The 19,747-nt window shown below is 46.3% G+C and overlaps 1 protein-coding gene across 3 annotated transcripts in view; it reads right to left on the bottom strand.

Annotated features, from left to right (window-relative positions):
- Positions 1-4,821: 4,821 nt before the first annotated feature.
- LOC113454708 (uncharacterized) overlaps positions 4,822-19,747 on the bottom strand; it is a 29,785-nt gene continuing 14,859 nt past the window's right edge. For 2 of the 3 annotated variants that reach the window (XM_087935695.1, XM_087935696.1), the window contains 6 exons: positions 16,899-16,978; positions 14,709-14,944; positions 13,243-13,414; positions 10,774-11,014; positions 6,460-7,446; positions 4,822-5,881 (listed from right to left, as the gene is read on the bottom strand). In XM_087935695.1, coding sequence (XP_087791821.1) covers positions 5,748-5,881; positions 6,460-7,446; positions 10,774-11,014; positions 13,243-13,414; positions 14,709-14,944; positions 16,899-16,978 — 1,850 coding nt within the window. In that variant the 3' untranslated portion in view covers positions 4,822-5,747. The remainder of the gene's footprint in view (positions 5,882-6,459; positions 7,447-10,773; positions 11,015-13,242; positions 13,415-14,708; positions 14,945-16,898; positions 16,979-19,747) is intronic. The other variant, XR_015744023.1, reaches the window with a different exon arrangement.

Genomic DNA, 19,747 nt, shown 5'->3' with positions numbered 1-19,747 from the left:
TTGCAGTTGTTAAGTTAGTCACACGGCTGTTAAGGCAATGCCGCTTCCCACTTGGTTTTGCTCATCAGAGGGTCGCAAAAGGGGATCACGTGACCCCAGGACACTTCAACCGTCATAAAGACGAGTCAGTTGCTAAGCGTTTGATCACGTGACCATGGGAAATGCTGTCACAGCCATGTGAAAAACGGCATAAATCGCTTTTTACAGTGCCGTTGTAAACTTCCAATGGTCACTAAATAAATAAATATTTTATTGGCCAATGGTGATTGAACACACAAGAAATTTGTCTCTGGCACACAATGGTTGTTAGATAGATGGATGGATGGATGGATGGATGGATGGATGGATGGATGGGAGAGGATAGATAGATAGATATAGATGATGGAGAGATAGATGATAGATAGATAGATAGATAGATAGATAGATAGATAGATAGATAGATAGAAGAGAGAGAGAGATGGGGATATAGATAAATGAGAGATTAGATGGATGGATGGATGGATGGATGGATGGATGGATGGATGGATGTAGATAGATGAGAGAGAGAGAGATGCATGGATGGATATAGATGATAAATAGATAGATCGGTAGATAGATAGATAGATAGATAGATAGATAGATAGATAGATAGATAGATAGATAGATAGATATAAGATGAGAGAGAGATGGAGGATATAGATAGATGAGAGATTAGATAGACAGACAGACAGATAGATAGATATGATGGAGAGATAGATAGATAGATAGATAGATAGATAGATAGATAGATAGATAGATAGATAGATAGATAGATAGATAGGAAGGGATGAAGAGATGGATGTATGGATAGATGGATGGATGGATGGATGGATGGGAGAGGATAGATAGATATAGATGATGGAGAGATAGATGATAGATGGATAGATAGATAGATAGAAGAGAGAGAGAAATGAGGATATAGATAAATGAGAGATTAGATGGATGGATGGATGGATGGATGGATGGATGGATGGATGGATGGATGGGAGAGGATAGATAGATATAGATGATGGAGAGATAGATGATAGATGGATAGATAGATAGATAGAAGAGAGAGAGAAATGAGGATATAGATAAATGAGAGATTAGATGGATGGATGGATGGATGGATGGATGGATGGATGGATGGATGGAGATAGATGAGAGAGAGAGATGCATGGATGGATATAGATGATAGATAGATAGATCGGTAGATAGATAGATAGATAGATAGATAGATAGATAGATAGATAGATAGATGATAGATATAAGATGAGAGAGAGATGGAGGATATAGATAGATGAGAGATTAGATAGACAGACAGACAGATAGATATGATGGAGAGATAGATATATAGATAGATAGATAGATAGATAGATAGATAGATAGATAGATAGATAGATAGATAGAAGAGAGAGAGAAATGAGGATATAGATAAATGAGAGATTAGATGGATGGATGGATGGATGGATGGATGGATGGATGGATGGGAGAGGATAGATAGATATAGATGATGGAGAGATAGATGATAGATGGATAGATGGATAGATAGATAGATAGATAGATAGATAGATAGATAGATAGATAGATAGAAGAGAGAGAGAAATGAGGATATAGATAAATGAGAGATTAGATGGATGGATGGATGGATGGATGGATGGATGGATGGATGGATGGATGGAGATAGATGAGAGAGAGAGATGCATGGATGGATATAGATGATAGATAGATAGATCGGTAGATAGATAGATAGATAGATAGATAGATAGATAGATAGATAGATAGATAGATAGATAGATATAAGATGAGAGAGAGATGGAGGATATAGATAGATGAGAGATTAGATAGACAGACAGACAGATAGATATGATGGAGAGATAGATGGTGGATGGAGATAGATGATGGAGATAGATAGACCGACTCTCTTTAATTGTTAAGGGAGTGAAAATCCTAATTTCCAAAACTGTTTCTCTCTCTTGGAGAAAGAGCGATAAACTTTCTTACCAATGTCAGAAGCCGAACGGCAAAAATCGGACCTATTCCTTGCCGTCTCACGAACTTTAATCTAATGTGTTTAATGAAAAGACAGGCACTTTTCGTGCATTCATCCTTTTTTTGTCTCTCTCTCTCTCTCTCTCCATTTTCAATTCCAGCTCGCTTCAACTTCACCCAGGTGGAGACCATTCTTGTAAGTCTAAGATAGCAGATGGTTGGGAGAAAAAAAACCTCCGCTTCGAAAAGGCAAGTCTAAACAGAAAGTACATTTGATAAGGAGCCCAGTTATGGATGTGTTGAAGTTAACCGTTTGTTTGTTGTAATTTTTGCAATCTAGTTTTCCTCTCACGCTGACGTACTGAATGTCCTTGAATCGACTCGGCTCCTGGGAGAAAAGGGCTGCCGAGCAGCAGAGATGCGGGAACAGTAGAAATCTCACAGAATTTGCAGATTGTTCCAGCAAAAAAAGGGATTTAAAAGTCTTTTGATGCGGGATCTAAGGTCCCCTCCCTTGTTGGAAGTTAAAAGGCCTTTGATCTGCTCACCTTCCCCTTCCCCCCTTCTGCATCTCACAGATTTCATCAAAGAACAGGAATCCCCTCAGGGGAAGGAAGATGTCAGGTCCCTCAATAAATCCACCCAGGGGGTGTGTGTGTGTGGGGGGTGGGGAATCTACAGGGGCAATCTCCCTTTCTGGATTTCCCACAGGGACAAAAGGGACAGGAGCCCCTCGATCTTTTAACAGAATAACAGAGTTAGAAGGGGCCTCGGAAGGTCTTCTAGTCCAAGCTCAAGCCAGAGGCCCTCTGTACTATTTTAGGTAAGAGAATAACCGGTTTGGAAGGGACCTTGGAGGTCATTTACTCCGACCCACTCCTTAAGTAGGAGATCCTATGCCAAGGGACTTCAACCTTGGCCAGTTTAAGGCTTGTGGACTTCAACTCCCAGAATTCCTGAGCTAACATGGACTGGAGGAGGAATTCTGGGAGTTGAAGTCCACAAGTCTTAAAGCTATCAAGTTTGAAAACCTCTGAATTCTATCATCTGTCTGTCCGCCTGTCCGTCTTTTCCCCATCCATCCATCCATCCATCCCTATCTATTTATCCATCCATCATCTATCACAAGGGTCTTCCAACTTGGCAAGTTTAAGACCTGTGGACTTCAACTCCCAGAATTCCTGAGCTAACATGGACTGGAGGAGGAATTCTGGGAGCTGAAGTCCACAGGTCTTAAAGCTATCAAGTTTGAAGACCTCTGAATTCTATCATCTGTCTGTCTGTCTGTCTATCGTCTCCCCATCCATCCATCCACCCATCTCTATCTATCTTTCTATCTATCTATCCATCCATCCATCCATCCATCCATCCATCCATCATCTATCACAAGGGTCTTCCAACTTGGCAAATTTAAGACTTATGGATTTCCAACTCCCAGAATTCCTGAGCTAACATGGACTGGAGGAGGAATTCTGGGAGTTGAAGCCCACAAGTCTTAAAGCTGTCAAGTTTGAAGACCCCTGATCTATCATCTGTCTGTCCGCCTGTCTGTCTTTTCCCCATCCACCCATCTCTATCTATCCATCCATCCATCCATCATCTATCACAAGGGTCTTCAAACTTGGCCAATTTAAGACTTATGGACTTCCAGCTCCCAGAATCCCTGATCTAACATGACCGGAGGAGGAATTCTGGGAGTTGAAGCCCACAAGTCTTCAAGCTGTCAAGTTTGAAGACCCCTGCCCTATGCCATGCCAGACAAATGGTTGTCCAATCTCTTCTTGCAAACCTCCAGTGATGGGGCATCCACAATTTCTGGTGCCAAGTCGTTCCACTGATTGTTCTACCAGGAAGTTTCTCCTTAATTCCAAGTTGCTTCTCTCCTTGATTAGTTTCCATCCATTGCTTCTTGTCCTGCCTTCATGGGCTTTGGAGAATAGCTTGACTCCCTCTTCTTTGGGGCAGCCCCTGAGATATTGGAAGACTGCTCTCCTATCTCCCTTGGTCCTTCTCTTCATTAGACTAGAGCTACCCAGTTCCTGCAACTGTTCTTCATTCTTCCCCTAACCATCTTGGTTGCTCTTCTCTGCGCTCTTTTTAAAGTCTCAACCTTTTTTTTTTTTCACATTGTAAATTGGATGCAATTATTCCAACTGTGGCCTTAGTGAAGCTTTATAAAGCAGCGTGAACGCTCCACGTGATCTTGATTCTCACCCTCTTGTTTATATGCAGCCTAGGATTGCATGGGCTTTGGGGGCAGCTGTTGTACACGGCTGGCTCCTGTTTAAGTGATTGTCCACCGAGACTCCAAAATCCCCTTTCACAGGTTTCACAGGCAGAGACATAGTTAACAGTGAGTAAGCAGGGCAACAGAGCAGCCAATGGGAGCTGACAGCCTGGTGTGGTTTGGCTCTGTAGGTTTAGTTGAGAATTGAAAGTAAAACTAACTTGCTGGCTTGCCGAAGCTGAGTTCTGCTCTGAGGTTTTGCTTAGGTGGCATTGAAAGAATCTATAAGTGGAATTGTAAATTTTACTCATATCATTATGTTTATGAAGAAGGTAATGATCCTGCTGAATCAGTCATCTGTGTGTTTTCTGGACTTGAATTTCTACTGGAAACTCTTTTTAACAGTGTGGCCTTCCACTCCCAGAACTGCCCATGCTGGGAATTGAAGTCTGGAGATCTTAAAGGGGCCATGTTTGAAAACTAGCCACCCACCCAGACCCCATGGTCCCTTTCTGTGGTCTCAAATGATGTGACATCGTTCGCCATCTCCCAAACCAGAGGGTTATGACCCAAAGGGGCGTGGCACAAAGAAAAACACAGTCAAATAAGCAAGAAAAGTCCCCTTTATTATCTCCCAACTTTGCCCCCAATGTCCAGGTTACCTTCAGCTGGAGAAAAAAAACTACCCCAGGTGGAAGGAATTCAGTCCGAAAACAAAGTACAATACAAACTGTAAGTAAACATGCACACAAACCAGGCTGCAGTAATTAACTGGACAGGGCGGGAGAAGGAATTGCAGACTTGAAAGGCCAGCAAAACACACACAGTTGGGAAGATGCCAGGAACCCAGATAAGCCTCAACAATACCAGATAATTCACGATTTGCTCCCAACAACTTGCTGTGCGCAGCTTCCCTTTTTAAACTCTGTGTTCCCAGCTGCAGCTAATGAAGGGAATCAGGGCCCTTTCCTCCCCCGTAAGCCATGCAACTCAGTTGCTCCCTTCTCCGTTCCTCTCTGCGTGTCCTAGGATGAAGAGGGGGTGGGCCTAGGTCTTCCTCTGAACTCCCTCTCCCTTGCTGTACCTCTCCCCTGCTCTGCCCAGCCAGACTTTGCCCTTCCCCAGTTTCCTCCACAGCCAATGGAGCCACATTCCCGCTCCCTGTCGGCTGCTCGACCTCCCCCTCCGAATCCGATTCCGACTGGGGCATGACCACAGATTTTGTTTCTTTCCGAACATTGCATCAATATCTGAAATACCAAATTGCGGGTCCCGAATTCGCAAATGAGTCATTCCCAATTGCTCCATAACTGAGACGCCCAGACATTGTCCGGAGTGGGCAAAGATGGAACCGCAGCCCAGGAGGCAAAAAAAAAATCGGTCCTGCCACAATTGTCTTTGGGGACCAGTAAACCCCCCCCGAACAGAATGGCCCTGGGGGCGCGATGGGCATTAGATTTTAATAAAAGTCCCTGGGACTCTTCCGGCTGGCAGCATAAGGGGCACAGTCTTGGCGCCAACGGTTGGTACGTCAAGGGTGCTTTGAATGCATCTTCTGAGACCTGATCCAGGTGTCAAGGGCTATTCTGCATGGCAAGCTGTAAGAAGCCCAGTCTTCCTCGTGAGTAAAGCATTCCGGCCCAGAGAAGCCACGGGGATGAATTTCTGTTAGAAAGCAAGAAAGGAGATTAGGAAGAAGTGCAGAGTGGAAGGTACTAAAGCCCCGAGGGTGTTACTCAGTTTGGTAATGAGAGGTCTGCAAGAAAACAACCAGGTGCAGAGAGCACCGAGGTGCCCATAGTCCTCCTCCTCCTCCTCCCTGCAAACCCCACTCCCTTCTAGCATGGATGATGTTACCTCCTTGGGTCATGAAACGTCTACAAGAAAACAATAGGGCTCAGAGAGCACCAAGGACCCCACAGTCCTCCCAGTGTTCCTCCAAAGTTCTCCTCCTCCTCTCTGCAAATCCTTCCCCCTTCTAGCTCTGATTATGTTACCTGATTGGGTAGTGAAACATCTGCAAGAAAATATCCAGGCTCAGAGAGCACCAAGGACCCCACAGTCCTCCTCCTCCTCCTCCTCCTCCTCCTCCTCCTCCTCCTCCTCCTCCTCCTCCTCCTCCTCCTCCTCCTCCTCCAATTCATACTTCTCTAGGACCTTCCTTCTCACCCACTTCCACCTCAAACCTTGGGTTGGCTCTCTTCCCACCCCTGAAATAAGTGGCAGGAAAACCAGGAACGTACCTTCTGCGTGGGATGGAAAGCCCGAGTCTCCTTCACCTCCACCTGTGGACCAAGGGCCACTCCTAACATTGTGATGGGCAGGCAGGTCTCTCCTAGGGTGGAAAGGGAGCCAGGGGGCTCGCTCGGGCAAACCCATGACCCAGCTGTCATCGTCAGGTCCCTGGGCAGCCTGGCAATAATGATGGGGTTGGAGACCCTGCCCCTGTTCCACAGTACTTAGGGGTCTGCTGGCCTCACCCACATCTTGCGGGAAAGAAGGGGGACTGTCGGGGTGGGCTCTGGACCCCTGGGGAGCAAAGCTGGTGAGCCTGTCATCTTGGAAGGGAGAAACGTAAGGATCTGAATAGAATTGGACCCCTGGCTCTACACGATGTAGGGCTCTGCTATCTGGGACCGAAGAATAACTTGCATTGGGTTGAGGGCAATATTCTTGTCCGTTTAGGGGTGTAGCATCATAGGCAGCGTGAAATGGGTCGTGAGAACGACCGCCGTAGTAGCGTGAAAGGCACCATCCTCCTTCCAATGAAGAAGATATGGGCCAACTATCCCAGCCCATGTGATGTGGGGCGTGAGAATTAAAATATGGACCAGGTTGCAGACCATGCCCTTGTTCAGTAGAACCTACGGGCCACCAGTCGTAGCCCCCGTGTTCTGGGCCGGGAGGGTAATAACCTAGAAGGGATTGAGGGCCTTCAGAGGTACTTATGGGCCTCCTCTCCAAGCCAGTGGGGTCAGAGAATGCAGGCCAGGATGAGGGGTTGCGTTCCTGGTGAAGGTCATCCTCGGGTCCTCCAACCTGGACAGGCGAATAGTAACAGGGACCCAACCTTGCTCTTAGCCTCTTTTTGTGGGCATTACGACGGAGGTGAGAAGGTCTCCTGGAAGAGAAGTCCCTGGCTGAGCCGTTGGTCCACAGGGTGCGGATCAGCTGAGGAGCGGAAGGGTTCACGTTCCTCCGACTCTCTGCTTTTGGATACTTCCGAATGCCTGGAAAGGAAGAAGATGGGAGGAATGCGGAAAAGTTTCCTATTCCTATCCTGAAGGAAGGATAGAAGGAAAAGCGAAGTTAAAAAGATGTCATGCCCCTGTCGGAGTCTGAATCCGAGGAAGAAGACGAACAGCCGACAGGGAGCGGGAGTGTGGCTCTATTGGCTGTGGAGGAAACTGGGGAAGGGCAAAGTCCGGCTGGGCAGAGCAGGGGAGAGGTAGAACAAGGGAGAGCGAGTTCAGAGGAAGACCCAGGCCCACCTTCATCCTAGGGCACGCAAGGAGGAACGGAGAAAGGAGTAACGTGGGTTGCATGGCTTACGGGGGAAGCAAGGGTCCTGATTCCCTTCATTAGCCACAGCTGCAAATGAGAGTTTAAAGGAGATGCAAGCTGAGAGCGGCGTCTTCTGGGAACAAACGTGAGTTTATCTTGTGTCGACTGTGGTTATCTGTGTTCCTGACGTCTTCCCAACCGTGTGAATTTTGCCGTGCCTTCACATCTGGAATTCTTGCTCCTGCCCTGCCAAACTAATTACCTCTGTTTGGCTTGATTGGACTTATAGTTACAGTTTTTGTTGACCATGTTTTGGACTTGATTCCCTGCAGCCAAAGGCTGTTCCTGGGAGAGTTATTCTCCAGCCCAGAAGGCAACCAGGACATTGGGGTCAAAGTTGGAGCTAATAAAAGGAGTCTTATTGATTATCTGACTGTGTTGCCTTTGTGCCACGCCCCCTTGGGTCATCACAAAAGGTTTCCTCTGTCCAGTCGTGTTCACCTCTAGGGTGGACCTCTGCTCATCTCCATTTCTTACCCGGAGGGACCCAGCGTTGTCCGAAGACGCTGGTAGTCCTCGACTCACAACCATTCATTTAGGGACCCTTCCAAGTTACAAACTATGGGACACGGTGGCTCAGTGGCTAAGACTCTGAGCTTGTCGATCAGAAAGGTTGGCAGTTTGGCAGTTCGAATCCCTAGCGCCGCGTTACGGAGTGAGCTCCCGTTCCTTTGTCCCGGCTTCTGCCAACCTAGCAGTTCGAAAGCACATTTGAAAAAAAAAAATGCAAGTAGACAAATAGGGACCCCTTTGGTGGAAGGGAACGGTGTTCCGTGCGCCTTCGGCGTTCAGTCATGCTGACCACGTGACCACGGAGACGTCTTTGGACAGCGCTGGCTCTTCTTTGGCTTTGTAACAGAGATCAGCACCGCCCCCTAGAGCCGGAAATAACTAGCAGGGATGTACGAGGGGAACCTTTACCTTAACGGCACCGAAAAAGCGTTTTTCACACTTAACGACTGCAGCAGCATCCCGTGGGGGGGTCACGTGATTTATATCCAGATGATCGACAACTGACTCATATTTATGATGGGCGCCGTGTCCCAGAGTCAGGTGATCTGCTTCAGTGACAAGCAAAAGTCCAGGGGGAAACCAGATTCACTTAACAATCGTGTGACTGACAGCTGCCATGATTGATTTAATAAATGGGGCAAGAAATGTTGTAACATGGGACAAAAGCCACTCAACAAATTTCTCACTGAGCCACGTAAAATTTGGGGCTCCACAGTGGTCATAAGTTGAGGACTTCCTGTATACGCCAAAGCGCATGGAACGTTGTTCCCTCTGAAGTGGTACCTATTTATCTACTCGCATTTGCTGGTTTTTGAACTGCTAGGTGGGCAGGTGCTGAGCCAGGGAACGGGAGCTCACCCCGTCTTGTGAAGCTCAGGACTCGAACCCGGGCTGTCGGCTTTCCATCTGACAAGTCCAGTGTCTTTAACCACTGAGCCATCATGCCCCTTGTGCAGCAGAAGGATAGGCTGGTTTGAAACTCCTGTCATCCATTGGGGGAAGGAAGGAAAGAAGGATGGAAGAAAGGAAGGAAGGAAGGAAGGAAGGAAGGAAGGAAGGAAGGAAGGAAGGAAGGAAGGAAGGAAGGAAGGAAGGAAGGAAGGAAAAGAAGGAGGATAAATGGAAGGAAGGAAGAGAAGGATAAATGGAAGGGGGGACAAAGGAAGGAAGAAGGAAGGAGGAAGGGCAAGAAAGAAGGAGAAGGATAAATAGAAGGAAGGAAGGAAGGAAGGAAGGAAGGAAGGAAGGAAGGAAGGAAAGGAAGGAAGGAAGGAAGGAAGGAAGGAAGGAAGGAAGATAAATGGAAGGGGGAAGGTGGGAAGAAGGAAGGAGGGAAGGGAAAGAAGGAAGGGGAAGTATAAATGGAAGGAAAAAAGGAAGGAAGGAAGAGAAAGATAAATAGAAGAAAGGAAGGAAGGAAGGAAGGAAGGAAGGAAGGAAGGAAGGAAGGAAGGAAGGAAGGAAGGAAGGAAAAGAAGGAGGATAAATGGAAGGAAGGAAGAGAAGGATAAATGGAAGGGGGACAAAGGAAGGAAGGAGGAAGGAGGAAGGGAAAGAAGGAAGGAGAAGGATAAATGGAAGGAAAAAAGGAAGGAAGGAAGAGAAAGATAAATAGAAGAAAGGAAGGAAGGAAGGAAGGAAGGAAGGAAGGAAGGAAGGAAGGAAGGAAGGAAGGAAGGAAGGAAGGAAAAGAAGGAGGATAAATGGAAGGAAGGAAGAGAAGGATAAATGGAAGGGGGGACAAAGGAAGGAAGAAGGAAGTGAAAGACGGAAGGAGAAGGATAAATTGAAGAAGGAAGGAAGGAAGGAGAAGGATAAATGGAAGGAAAGAAGGAAGGAAGGAGGAGAAAGATAAATAGAAGGAAGGAAGGAAGGAAGGAAGGAAGGAAGGAAGGAAGGAAGGAAGGAAGGAAGGAAGGAAGGAAGGAAGGGGGTAAATGGAAGAAGGAAGGAAAAAGATAAATGGAAGGGGGAAGGAAGGAAGGAAGAAGGAAGGAAGGGAAGAAGGAAGGGAAGAAGGAATGAGAAGGATAGATGGAAGGAGGAGGAAAAGAAGGAAGGGAAGGATAAATGGAAGGGGGAACAAAGGAAAGAAGGAGGGAAGAGAAAGAAGGAAGGAAGAAGGAAAGAAAGATAAATGGAAGTGGGGAAGGAAGGAAGGCGGGAAGGGAAGGGAAGGAAAGGAAAAGTTGTAAAGAAGCCATTTCTGATACTTTTGAACAGCCGGTATGGGTGCATTCATTTTTTTCACCCACTCGTTTCCTTCTTACCATAGTTACCCCTTTTGAAGGGGACCCCTAAATCCAATTATTTTCCACCATCCTTAAGAGCCTAGTTGGTGGGGGGCGGGAGGGGGAACAGGAGGTGGGAATTCCCAGCAGCCCCCACCCACCCAGCCTTGCAGGGGGAGGGGGCCTCCTGCTTTCCAAGCCCCCCTCCCCTCCCCCCCCCCACACTTTCTCCCCCCCTTCCCCACTTGCCCATCAGCGGCCTCTGTTTCTCTAGCTGGACCTGCCAGGCTTCGGCCAGGTGAGTGAGTAGGAGTTTGGTCAGGTAGCGGTGAGCCCGGAAGTTCCAGTGGATGCCGTCGGGGCTGTGGAAGTCCTGCAGGAACCGGAAGTAGTAGTGGAGGTCCAGGACGTCGAACCAGAACCCTCGGGCCAGGTTGGCGCTGTAGAAGTTGGCTTCTATCATATCCTGGGCTGACACCTTGCAGGGTTGCTGCGAGAGACACACACACACACACCCCAACAAAAAAACACCCACCATCCTCAAGTCAGCTCAGGTGGCCTAGAGGTGGAGCTCTCGCCTCACAATCCAGGAGGCTGCGAGTTCGATCCTAGGTAGAGGCTAATATTTGGAATTAAGACACTCCTGCTCGAGCAGGGGGTTGGACTAGATGACCTCCAAGGTCCCTTCCAACTCTGTTATTCTATGTCAAGCAATGTTCACATACCAAAATCGTATCACGAGGAGCGGTCAAATAATAAAATTCATAACAATATAAATGTGAATAACCAAAATTCAACCATGAGTAATTAGATCATGAAAGCGGGCGGGGGGTTGGACTAGATGACCTCCAAGGTCCCTTCCAACTCTATTATTCTAAGTCAAGCACGTTAACATACCAAAATCATATCACGACGAGCAGTCAGATAATAAAATTCATAACAATATAAATGTGAATAACAACAAAATTCAACCATGAGTAATTAGATCATTAAATCATAATATATATATCTATTATATATATGTATGTATGTATGTATTGTTTGTTTGTTTATTTTTTTCTTAAGTTTCACGGGTACTTACATGTATGGTATTCAGCTTTGTTCGGGTATTTTCCCATGTCATTGTAGTTGTGCTTTTAAAGTTGTAGCAATGTTTGGCAGAATCTCATACAGAAGCCTGATGATGGCAGATGAGATTCTGCCGAAACGCGTTACAACTTTAAAAGCACAACTATAATGACCTGGGAAAATACCCAAACTTCCGAATGCCATACATGTAAGTACCCGCGATAACTTAAGAAAACATACACACACACACACACATACACACACACACACATATATATACACATATATATATTAATGTAAGGTAATCTTGAGTAAAGACTAGGAACCTCCAAACCAATCACCTTGTGATGAGGTTCCATGCAGAAAATCCAGCCAAGCCTTGCAGGAGTTCGCAACCCTGAATCCTATACCTGCAATCAATTTGTTTTCTTTTTTTGTGTTGCACAGATCACCTTCAAGAAGTGAGGGGAGCCGAATGTCAACACAAAATATTTCTGTGGTTTTTTTAGAGTTGCCAAAAGAAAGGGAGAGGGGAAAGGGGTTTGCTTGGACATCAAAAGCACATTCCAGAAATATTTTTTCAAAGATAGTCACTAGGGGACTGAAGTTTCTGCTGCGCAAAATTCTAGCTGGAGAGCATGATTGATGACTCTGGGCTATGGATGTGTCCCATTGGAGAATATGAATTCTCCACCAGGGCCTGGAGGGAAAATCAGGGTCAAGAGTGACAATGAATTACGTGTCTCAGAGTCAGCTACACCCAGGCAGTGCCAGACATGTTCATTCCCAATAAATCCTTTGGAAGTTTTGGAAGTTTGGCACGAGACTCATGATTTCATTGCGGTAACCGCTGGAATCCTGACACAGGTGTATTAATCGTGGAATTAAATGCAATGGATGAGTGGGAGGAATATGAATAGATCTACTACATATGTTTAAACAATATTGTAATTGGTATAAGAAGTGTATATTGAAACACTGGACAATGTAGGAATGAAGGATGAAACTTGAATATAAACAGATGTGAACAGTTAAATAAGGGAAATGGGAATAACTAGCTGGATCCCCGTGCTTCGCTACGAAACTATGTGGTCGGGCTTCGTTTTTGGGGAGGAAAATAAGGGGGGAGAAATTCTGCCTCTGCCGACCAGCATCCACATCGGTATTCATCTGGCTAGCGTCCTGTCAGTGTGTGAGAGTGTGGAGGGCTGTTTGGAAACTGAAAGAGTATTGCTGTGTGAGCAAGAAGGAGACAGCAAGGAGCCTGGGTGTGGCTGAGCTCAACTATTCTGTATTAAAGCTGCTTGGTGCTGTGAAAGCGAAACTAAACTCCTCTCCTCTGCTTGTGTTTTGTATTTGGAATAGATTTCTTTCCAGGTGGGGAGGGGGAGTAGGACTCCTTAGCATCAGAGCATGTTAATAATAATAATAAGATAGGAAATACTCTAAATGCTCTGATGGTCATTTCCAAAAATCCTTTCTTAGTGAGCCCCTAGAAGCCAAGAGGAACATAGATGCCCAAATTTCAAGTTTGTAGGCTTTACAATTCTGGAGATTTTGTGACGATGCTTGTTGTTTTAGAAGTTTGGCGCATGACTCATGATTTAAATCGGGGTAAATGTCGGAATCCCAACACATCGATCTTCTCACCTCGATGACGTATCCGCGGGCATCTTTGGTGATGGCCATGGCCGTGTTCCAAATGATGAGAGTGCTTGAAGGAAGGACGTCGTCCAACGCTTGGAAGAGCTTCTCCACGTTCTGGCGGTATTCTCGGATCGCTTTGGGGATCGGCGGCTCCGTGGGAAAAGCCTCGTGGTATCTACGCGGAATGGGGAAGTGAGTGGGCTTCACAACAGGTCACTGAGGGACCGTTCCAGGTTAGGACGGCACGTTGAAAAGGGACTTGCGACTATTTTTCACACTTAATGACCATTCCCGGGATCAAATTTTAATGCAATCGGCCGGTCCTTATGATGGTTGGCTGCGTCCCGGGGTTCATGACGATCCTTTTTGGTGACCTTTTAAGTCCACGGGGAAGCCAGATTCGCTTAAGGACGGCATGACTCATTTAACAGCGGCCACGATTCACTCAGCGAACAAGGCGAGACAGGCCGTCAAATGGGACAAAGCGCACATTTCTTGCTTAGCGTTGTAGTAAAATGCCGGGCTCCGTTGCGGTCGTACGTTGAGCACCGTGGGGTTGGGCTCAACTGGTAGGATGTTTAGACGTTTCATTATCCAAATAGGTCACATCGTCAGGGTTATCCCACCTCCCTGAAACACTGATGACGAGGCCTAGTTGGGTCATGAAACGTCTGCAAGAAAACAATGGAACTCAGAACCAAGGACCCCACAGTTCTCCACCGCTCTTCCTCTTCCTCCTCCAAATCCTCCTCCTCCTCCTCCTGTCTGCAAATTCCCTTCCATTCTAGCCTTGATGATGTTACCTAGTTGTGTTATGTAACGTCTGCAGAAAACAACCAAGTTCAGAGAGCACCGAGGACCCAGACAGTCCTCCTCCTTCTCTTTTTTTTCTTCCATCCTTCTCCTCCTCCTCCTTTTATTTTCCTCCCATCTTCTTCCTCCTCCTTCAACTCCACTGCCTTCTAGCACTGATGATATTACCTAGTCGGGTCATGCAACGTCTGCAGAAAACAACCAAGCTCAGAGAGCACCGAGGACCCTACAGTCCTCCTCCTCCTTCTCTTTTTTCCTCTTCTATCCTTCTTCCTCCTCCTGCTTCTCATTTTATCTTCCTCCCATCTTCTTCTTCCTCTTCCAACTCCACTGCCTTCTAGCACTGATGATACTAGCTAGTTGGGTCATGAAATGTCTGCAGAAAACAACCAAGCTCAGAGAGCACCGAGGACCCCACGGTCCTCCCCTCCTCTCTGCAAACACCCCTTCTCTTTGAGCTTTGATGACGTTGCCTAGTTGGGTCATAAAATGTCCAAAAGGGGAAAAAACAAACAAACTTGGGGACCCCCAAAGGCCCTTCCTTTCCACCCCCTCCCCGAGCCACACATATCCTCCTCGATTAGAGACAGTATAATTTTGCCTCAGTTGTACGTCGAGGACCATGCAGTCGGGCTGGACCGGCCGGTCCGATTTACCTGTTGAGGTCCCAGAGGCAAGAATGCAGGATGACAACATCGGGGACCAGGTCCGCCTCCAGAGCCGCCCGGAAGTCATTCAAGATGCTCTCCACGTAGGACGAATAAGCACGGGTGATGAAGTAGAAGCGCACAAGGTGGTGTGGGGTGCGGTACTGGCGCACCAAATGGTAATCGTTTCTGGATTGAGACTCGTTCAATTCCACCAGGCAATCGTTGGAGAAATTGTCCTCATGCTGCAAGGCAAGACGGCACCGTTCAAAAACCCGGATGGTCCTGACCGAGGCTTATGGAGACACGAACAAACACAGGTTAGTCCCCAAACCCCGTTTTTCTTTATTTCAACGGCTGTGAATTTTAGTCATTCGCAGCCCCGTAATGAGCCCCAAAGAGTTTGTGAATAGTCCAACGGAAACCTCCCACAGTCCTTTGGGATAAGTCTGATAAGCACCCACCTTTATCTCCCTTGAAATGCTGCCAATGACTAAATGTCCAATTAGTTATACGAGGCCAAACGGAGCACAAATTCAACACGGAGCTTCAGGTTTCCAACGACCAGAACGAACAAAGTTGCTTCCTGCAAAGGCTCCTGTCCCTTTGCTCCGCCTTTATGTTTTATGGGAGAACCAATCACCTCCAAGCCTGACTCTCGAGTCGCTCCTTTTGTCTTAACTGTTCTTGCCTTCTGGCAGCTCTGTGCATGTGCGCACTGGGAACAGGCTCCCGCTATTCGTCTACCTCGCTGCTGCCAGATTCTGGAGGCTCTGGAGTCAGCACATAACTCCCAGATGGCCCTGGCCCCATTTCTGCGTCGGACGCAGGACCCTCGTCTGAGTCCTCCCCAGACTCCCGAACTGGCCCGTGTTCCTCCCTGCTGTCCGAATCTGCTGCCGTCTCCGCAGGATGCCAGCGGACCACAACACTGATAGCAGAGAAAGTCTCAGTAAATGCAAATAGGGGACCATGAAAGTCCGAAGGGCCACGAGATCCATCCAACTGGCCAAAAAGAGGAGCCACAAAGCCAACCTTTAGGATCATTTAACCAACACCCAGTGTACCGAGAGAAGATAATATTTGTTGCTCGGGGTTGAACTATGGGGTCCTTGCAGTTCTCTGAGCTTGGTGAGGTGGTTTTTTTTTTTTTTTTTTGGCAGACGTTTCGCTACCCAACTAGGTAATATCAACAGGGTTAGAAGGGAGTGGGGTTAGCAGAGAGGAGAAGTAAGAGGAGGGAGGAGGAGGGAGGAGGAGGAGGAGGGGGGAGAAGAAGGAGAAGAAGAAGAAGCAATGAGAAAGAAGGAAGGAGGAGGAGGAGGGGAAGGAGAAGGAGAAGGAGAAGGAGAAGGAGAAGGAGAAGAAGAAGAAGAAGAAGAAGAAGAAGAAGAAGAAGAAGAAGAAGAAGAAGAAGAAGAAGAAGAAGAAGAAGAAGAAGAAGAAGAAGAAGAAGAAGAAGAAGAAGAAACAAGAAAGAAGGAAGGAGGAGGAGGAGGAGGAGGAGGAGGAGGAGGAGGAGGAGGAGGAGGAGGAGGAGAAGAAGAAGAAGAAGAAGAAGAAGAAGAAGAAGAAGAAGAAGAAGAAGAAGAAGAAGAAGAAGAAGAAGAAGAAGAAGAAGAAGAAGAAGAAACAACAACAAGAAACAGGAAGAAGGAAGGAGGAGGAGGAGGAGGAAATAGAAGAAGGAGAAGAAGACAATGACTATGACTATGTGGTCCTTGATGCTTGGTGGTTATTTTTGGAGATATTGCACGATACATCTAGGCAATATCATCAGTTGTAGAAGAGAGGGAAATTTATAGAGAGGAGGAGGAGGAGGAGGCGGAGGACAACGACTGTGGGGTTCTTGGTGTTCTCTGAGCTTGGTGGTTTTCTTGCAGACGTTTCATGACCCAACTAGGTCACATCATCACTATTATCCAACCTCCTTATAGCACTGATGATGAGGCGTCATGTCATGAGACCCGGGTAATGAAATGTATGCAAGAAAACACGGGAACTCAGAATCAAGGACCCCACAGTCCAACTCCTCCTCCTCCTCTTGCAAACCCCACTCCCTTCTAGCGCTGATGATGTTACCTAGTTGGGTCATGAAACATCTAGAAGGAAAACCGCTCCCCCACCCCCACAAGCTGAGGGACCATCAGGGACCCTTCCTTTCAACCCACAAATGTTCTCCTTGATTAGAGGCAGTACCTTGTCCTTCAGTTTTGCAGTAGGGACAAATTCATCTGTCTGCAGAAAATAGACCAAATCTTTATATATTGCACGGTAGTCTGCAATGTGGGGAAAAGAAATAAACAAACAAAAGTAAACCAAGATGCAATATGTGTGTGTGTGTGTGTGTGTGTAGATCTGGATATTCTTACAATTCTTTTTTATTTCAGTCTACGCATACACAACAATACACTAACTGCGTAGCATCAATATATCATACATTTTAGTACAGAAAAGCTTAATAATACAATCATTTATTACCCATATTCAACATTAAATCAAAATCCTTCCTTGCTTATTTTCAACATTTCAATACTCTCTCCTAGTTGCCAACCACCATATCAGTTAGACATACAGAGTAATTTCATTATTCAATTTCCTCCTCAATTTTTTTTAAAAAATAAAAAATTCTTATTTGGCAAGCACTATGGTTCCAGGTTTCACATCTCAATACAAACATGACCATGTTTACTTATTCATTTTGTTATTAATATTAAATATTAAAGTTATCCAATTCTAATTCATATGATAACTTATTTCATTTTCCTTAGAATATTCTCATATCTTAATTTACAATGTTATTTGAAGCTTTCATCTCATTTCTACATTCATTTCCCATTTTACCTTTTTCTGTCATGTTTGCAATTTTCTCAATTCTTAGTTTATTAATTCGAAATTGTCCTCTCTGATTATTGATTCGAGCCAGCCACCAGATCTGGATATTCCTGAAGACATTATCCCCCCTCCAAACTCGACTGCTTTAAGAGGCATGGACTTCAACGCCCAGAAGGCTGGCTGGGGAATTCTGGGCGTTGAAGTCCACCGCTCTTAAAGGAGCCAAGTTTGAAAAAAAACATTGCTTGAAGGCAAGCTGGATTCAGGCCCCGAGTGCAAATTCTGGAACTGTTTTTTGGCTCAACACCAGCTATAGGGAACCATTCTAGCAAGCCTCCACTTTTCTTCCCCTTCCGTTGATCATCGAGTCAAGTGGTCATCATCTAATAGATTTAACAGATAATCAGAGTTGGAAGGGACCTTGTAGGTCATCTAGTCTAACCCCCCCACCCAAGCAGGAGACCCTACACCATTTCTGACAGACTCTTCTTGAAAGTCTCTTCTTGAAAGTCTCAAGTGATGGCGCTCCCACAACTTCCGAGGGCAACTTCTGTTCCATTGGTTGATTGTTTTCACGGTCAGAAAGTTTCTCCTTATTTCCAGGTTGAATCTCTCCTTGTTCAGTTTCCATCCATTATTCCTTGTCTGGCCTTCAGATGCTTTAGAAAATAGCTTGACCCCCTCCTCCTCTCTGTGGCAGCCCCTCAAATATTGGAAGACTGCTCTCCTGTCTCCCCTGGTCCTTCTCTACCCTAGACTAGCCAGGCCCAGTTCCTGCAACTGTTTATCATATGTTTTAGCCTCCAGTCCCCTAATCATCCTGGTTGCTCTTCTCTGCACTTTTTCTAGAGTCTCAACATCTTTTTTACAGTATGGTGACCAAAACTGGATGCAGGACTCTAGGTGTGGTCTTACTTAGGCTTTATAGAATGGTATTAGTACCTCCTTTGATCTCGATTGTATCCCTCTGTTGATGCAATTTAGGATTGCATTGGCTTTTTGGGCTGCTGCTGCACACGGCTGGCTCCTATTTAGCTGGTTGTCCACTCAGACTCCAAGATCCCCCTCCCAGTTCCTGCTATTGAGCCTGGTTTCACCCAGTCTACATGGGTCCTTTTGGTTTTTCTTGCCTAAGTGTAGAACTTTACTTTTCTCTATAAAAGACCTACTCTATAAAGACTAATACTACTCTATAAAGCCTTAGTAAGGCCACACCTAGAGTACTGCATCCAGTTTTGGTCACCACATTATAAAAATGATGTTGAGACACTAGAAAAAGTGCAGAGAAGAGCAACCAGGATGATTAGGGGACTGGAGGCTAAAATATACAACGAATGGTTGCAGGAACTGGGCTTGGCTAGTCTAGGGAAGAGAAGGACCAGGGGAGACAGGAGAGCATCTTCCAATATTTGAGGAGCTGCCACAGAGAGAAGGAAGGGGGTCAAGCTGTTTTCTACAGCACCAGAAGGCCAGACAAGGAATAATGGATGGAAACTGAACAAGGAGAGATTCAACCTGGAACTAAGGAGAAAACTTTCTGACAGTGAGAATCAACCCATGGAACAGAAGTTGCCCTCGGAAGTTGTGAGAGCTTCATCACTGGAGGCTTTCAAGAAGTGACTGGACAGCCACCTGTCAGAAGTGATGTAGGGTCTCCTGCTTGGGGAGGGGTGGGGGGTGGGGTTGGACTAGATCAGTGGTTGCCAACCGGTGGGCCGCAAGAAAATTTTGGTGGGCCGCAGAGAAATCTCACCCCCAGAACACGCCCCCCCCAAAGCAATTAATCCAGGCTGCGCAGAAGCACGAGGCTGCGCTGCCCACATGGTCCGCGGGAACCCTCCCCGCCCACTCGCTCCTTACCCGGCAAACTTGCCTGCTAAATTGCTATTTTTCCAACCATCAGCTGTTCTGCTTGCCAGGAGATTTAGATTAGCTAGGAAGCAGGAAATGGTTGGATTTCATGCTTTCTAGGTAGTCTTTCGATCTTTGGCTCTGCTTTTAAGCACAGCCGAACCTCCCTTAGGACTGAAGGTTCAGTTGTTCAGTGCAGACTCACGGCAAGCGATTTTATGTGACAGACTGAGCTAGCCGATGGCAGATAGATAGATCTCTGAATGAATCTGTGATTCTGTGAGCAACTCAATCTGCCTGCCTGCTTTGCCTGATTTGGGGTAAAAGTTGTTCTTTTTTTAATAAAAAGTCCAATATTTATG

Source organism: Pseudonaja textilis, chromosome 6 (genome assembly GCF_049901715.1).
Source record: "Pseudonaja textilis isolate UNSWEBS1 chromosome 6, rPseTex1.2, whole genome shotgun sequence".
NCBI classification, from domain to species: domain Eukaryota; kingdom Metazoa; phylum Chordata; class Lepidosauria; order Squamata; family Elapidae; genus Pseudonaja; species Pseudonaja textilis.
This window is presented reverse-complemented; position numbering and strand designations above follow the sequence as displayed.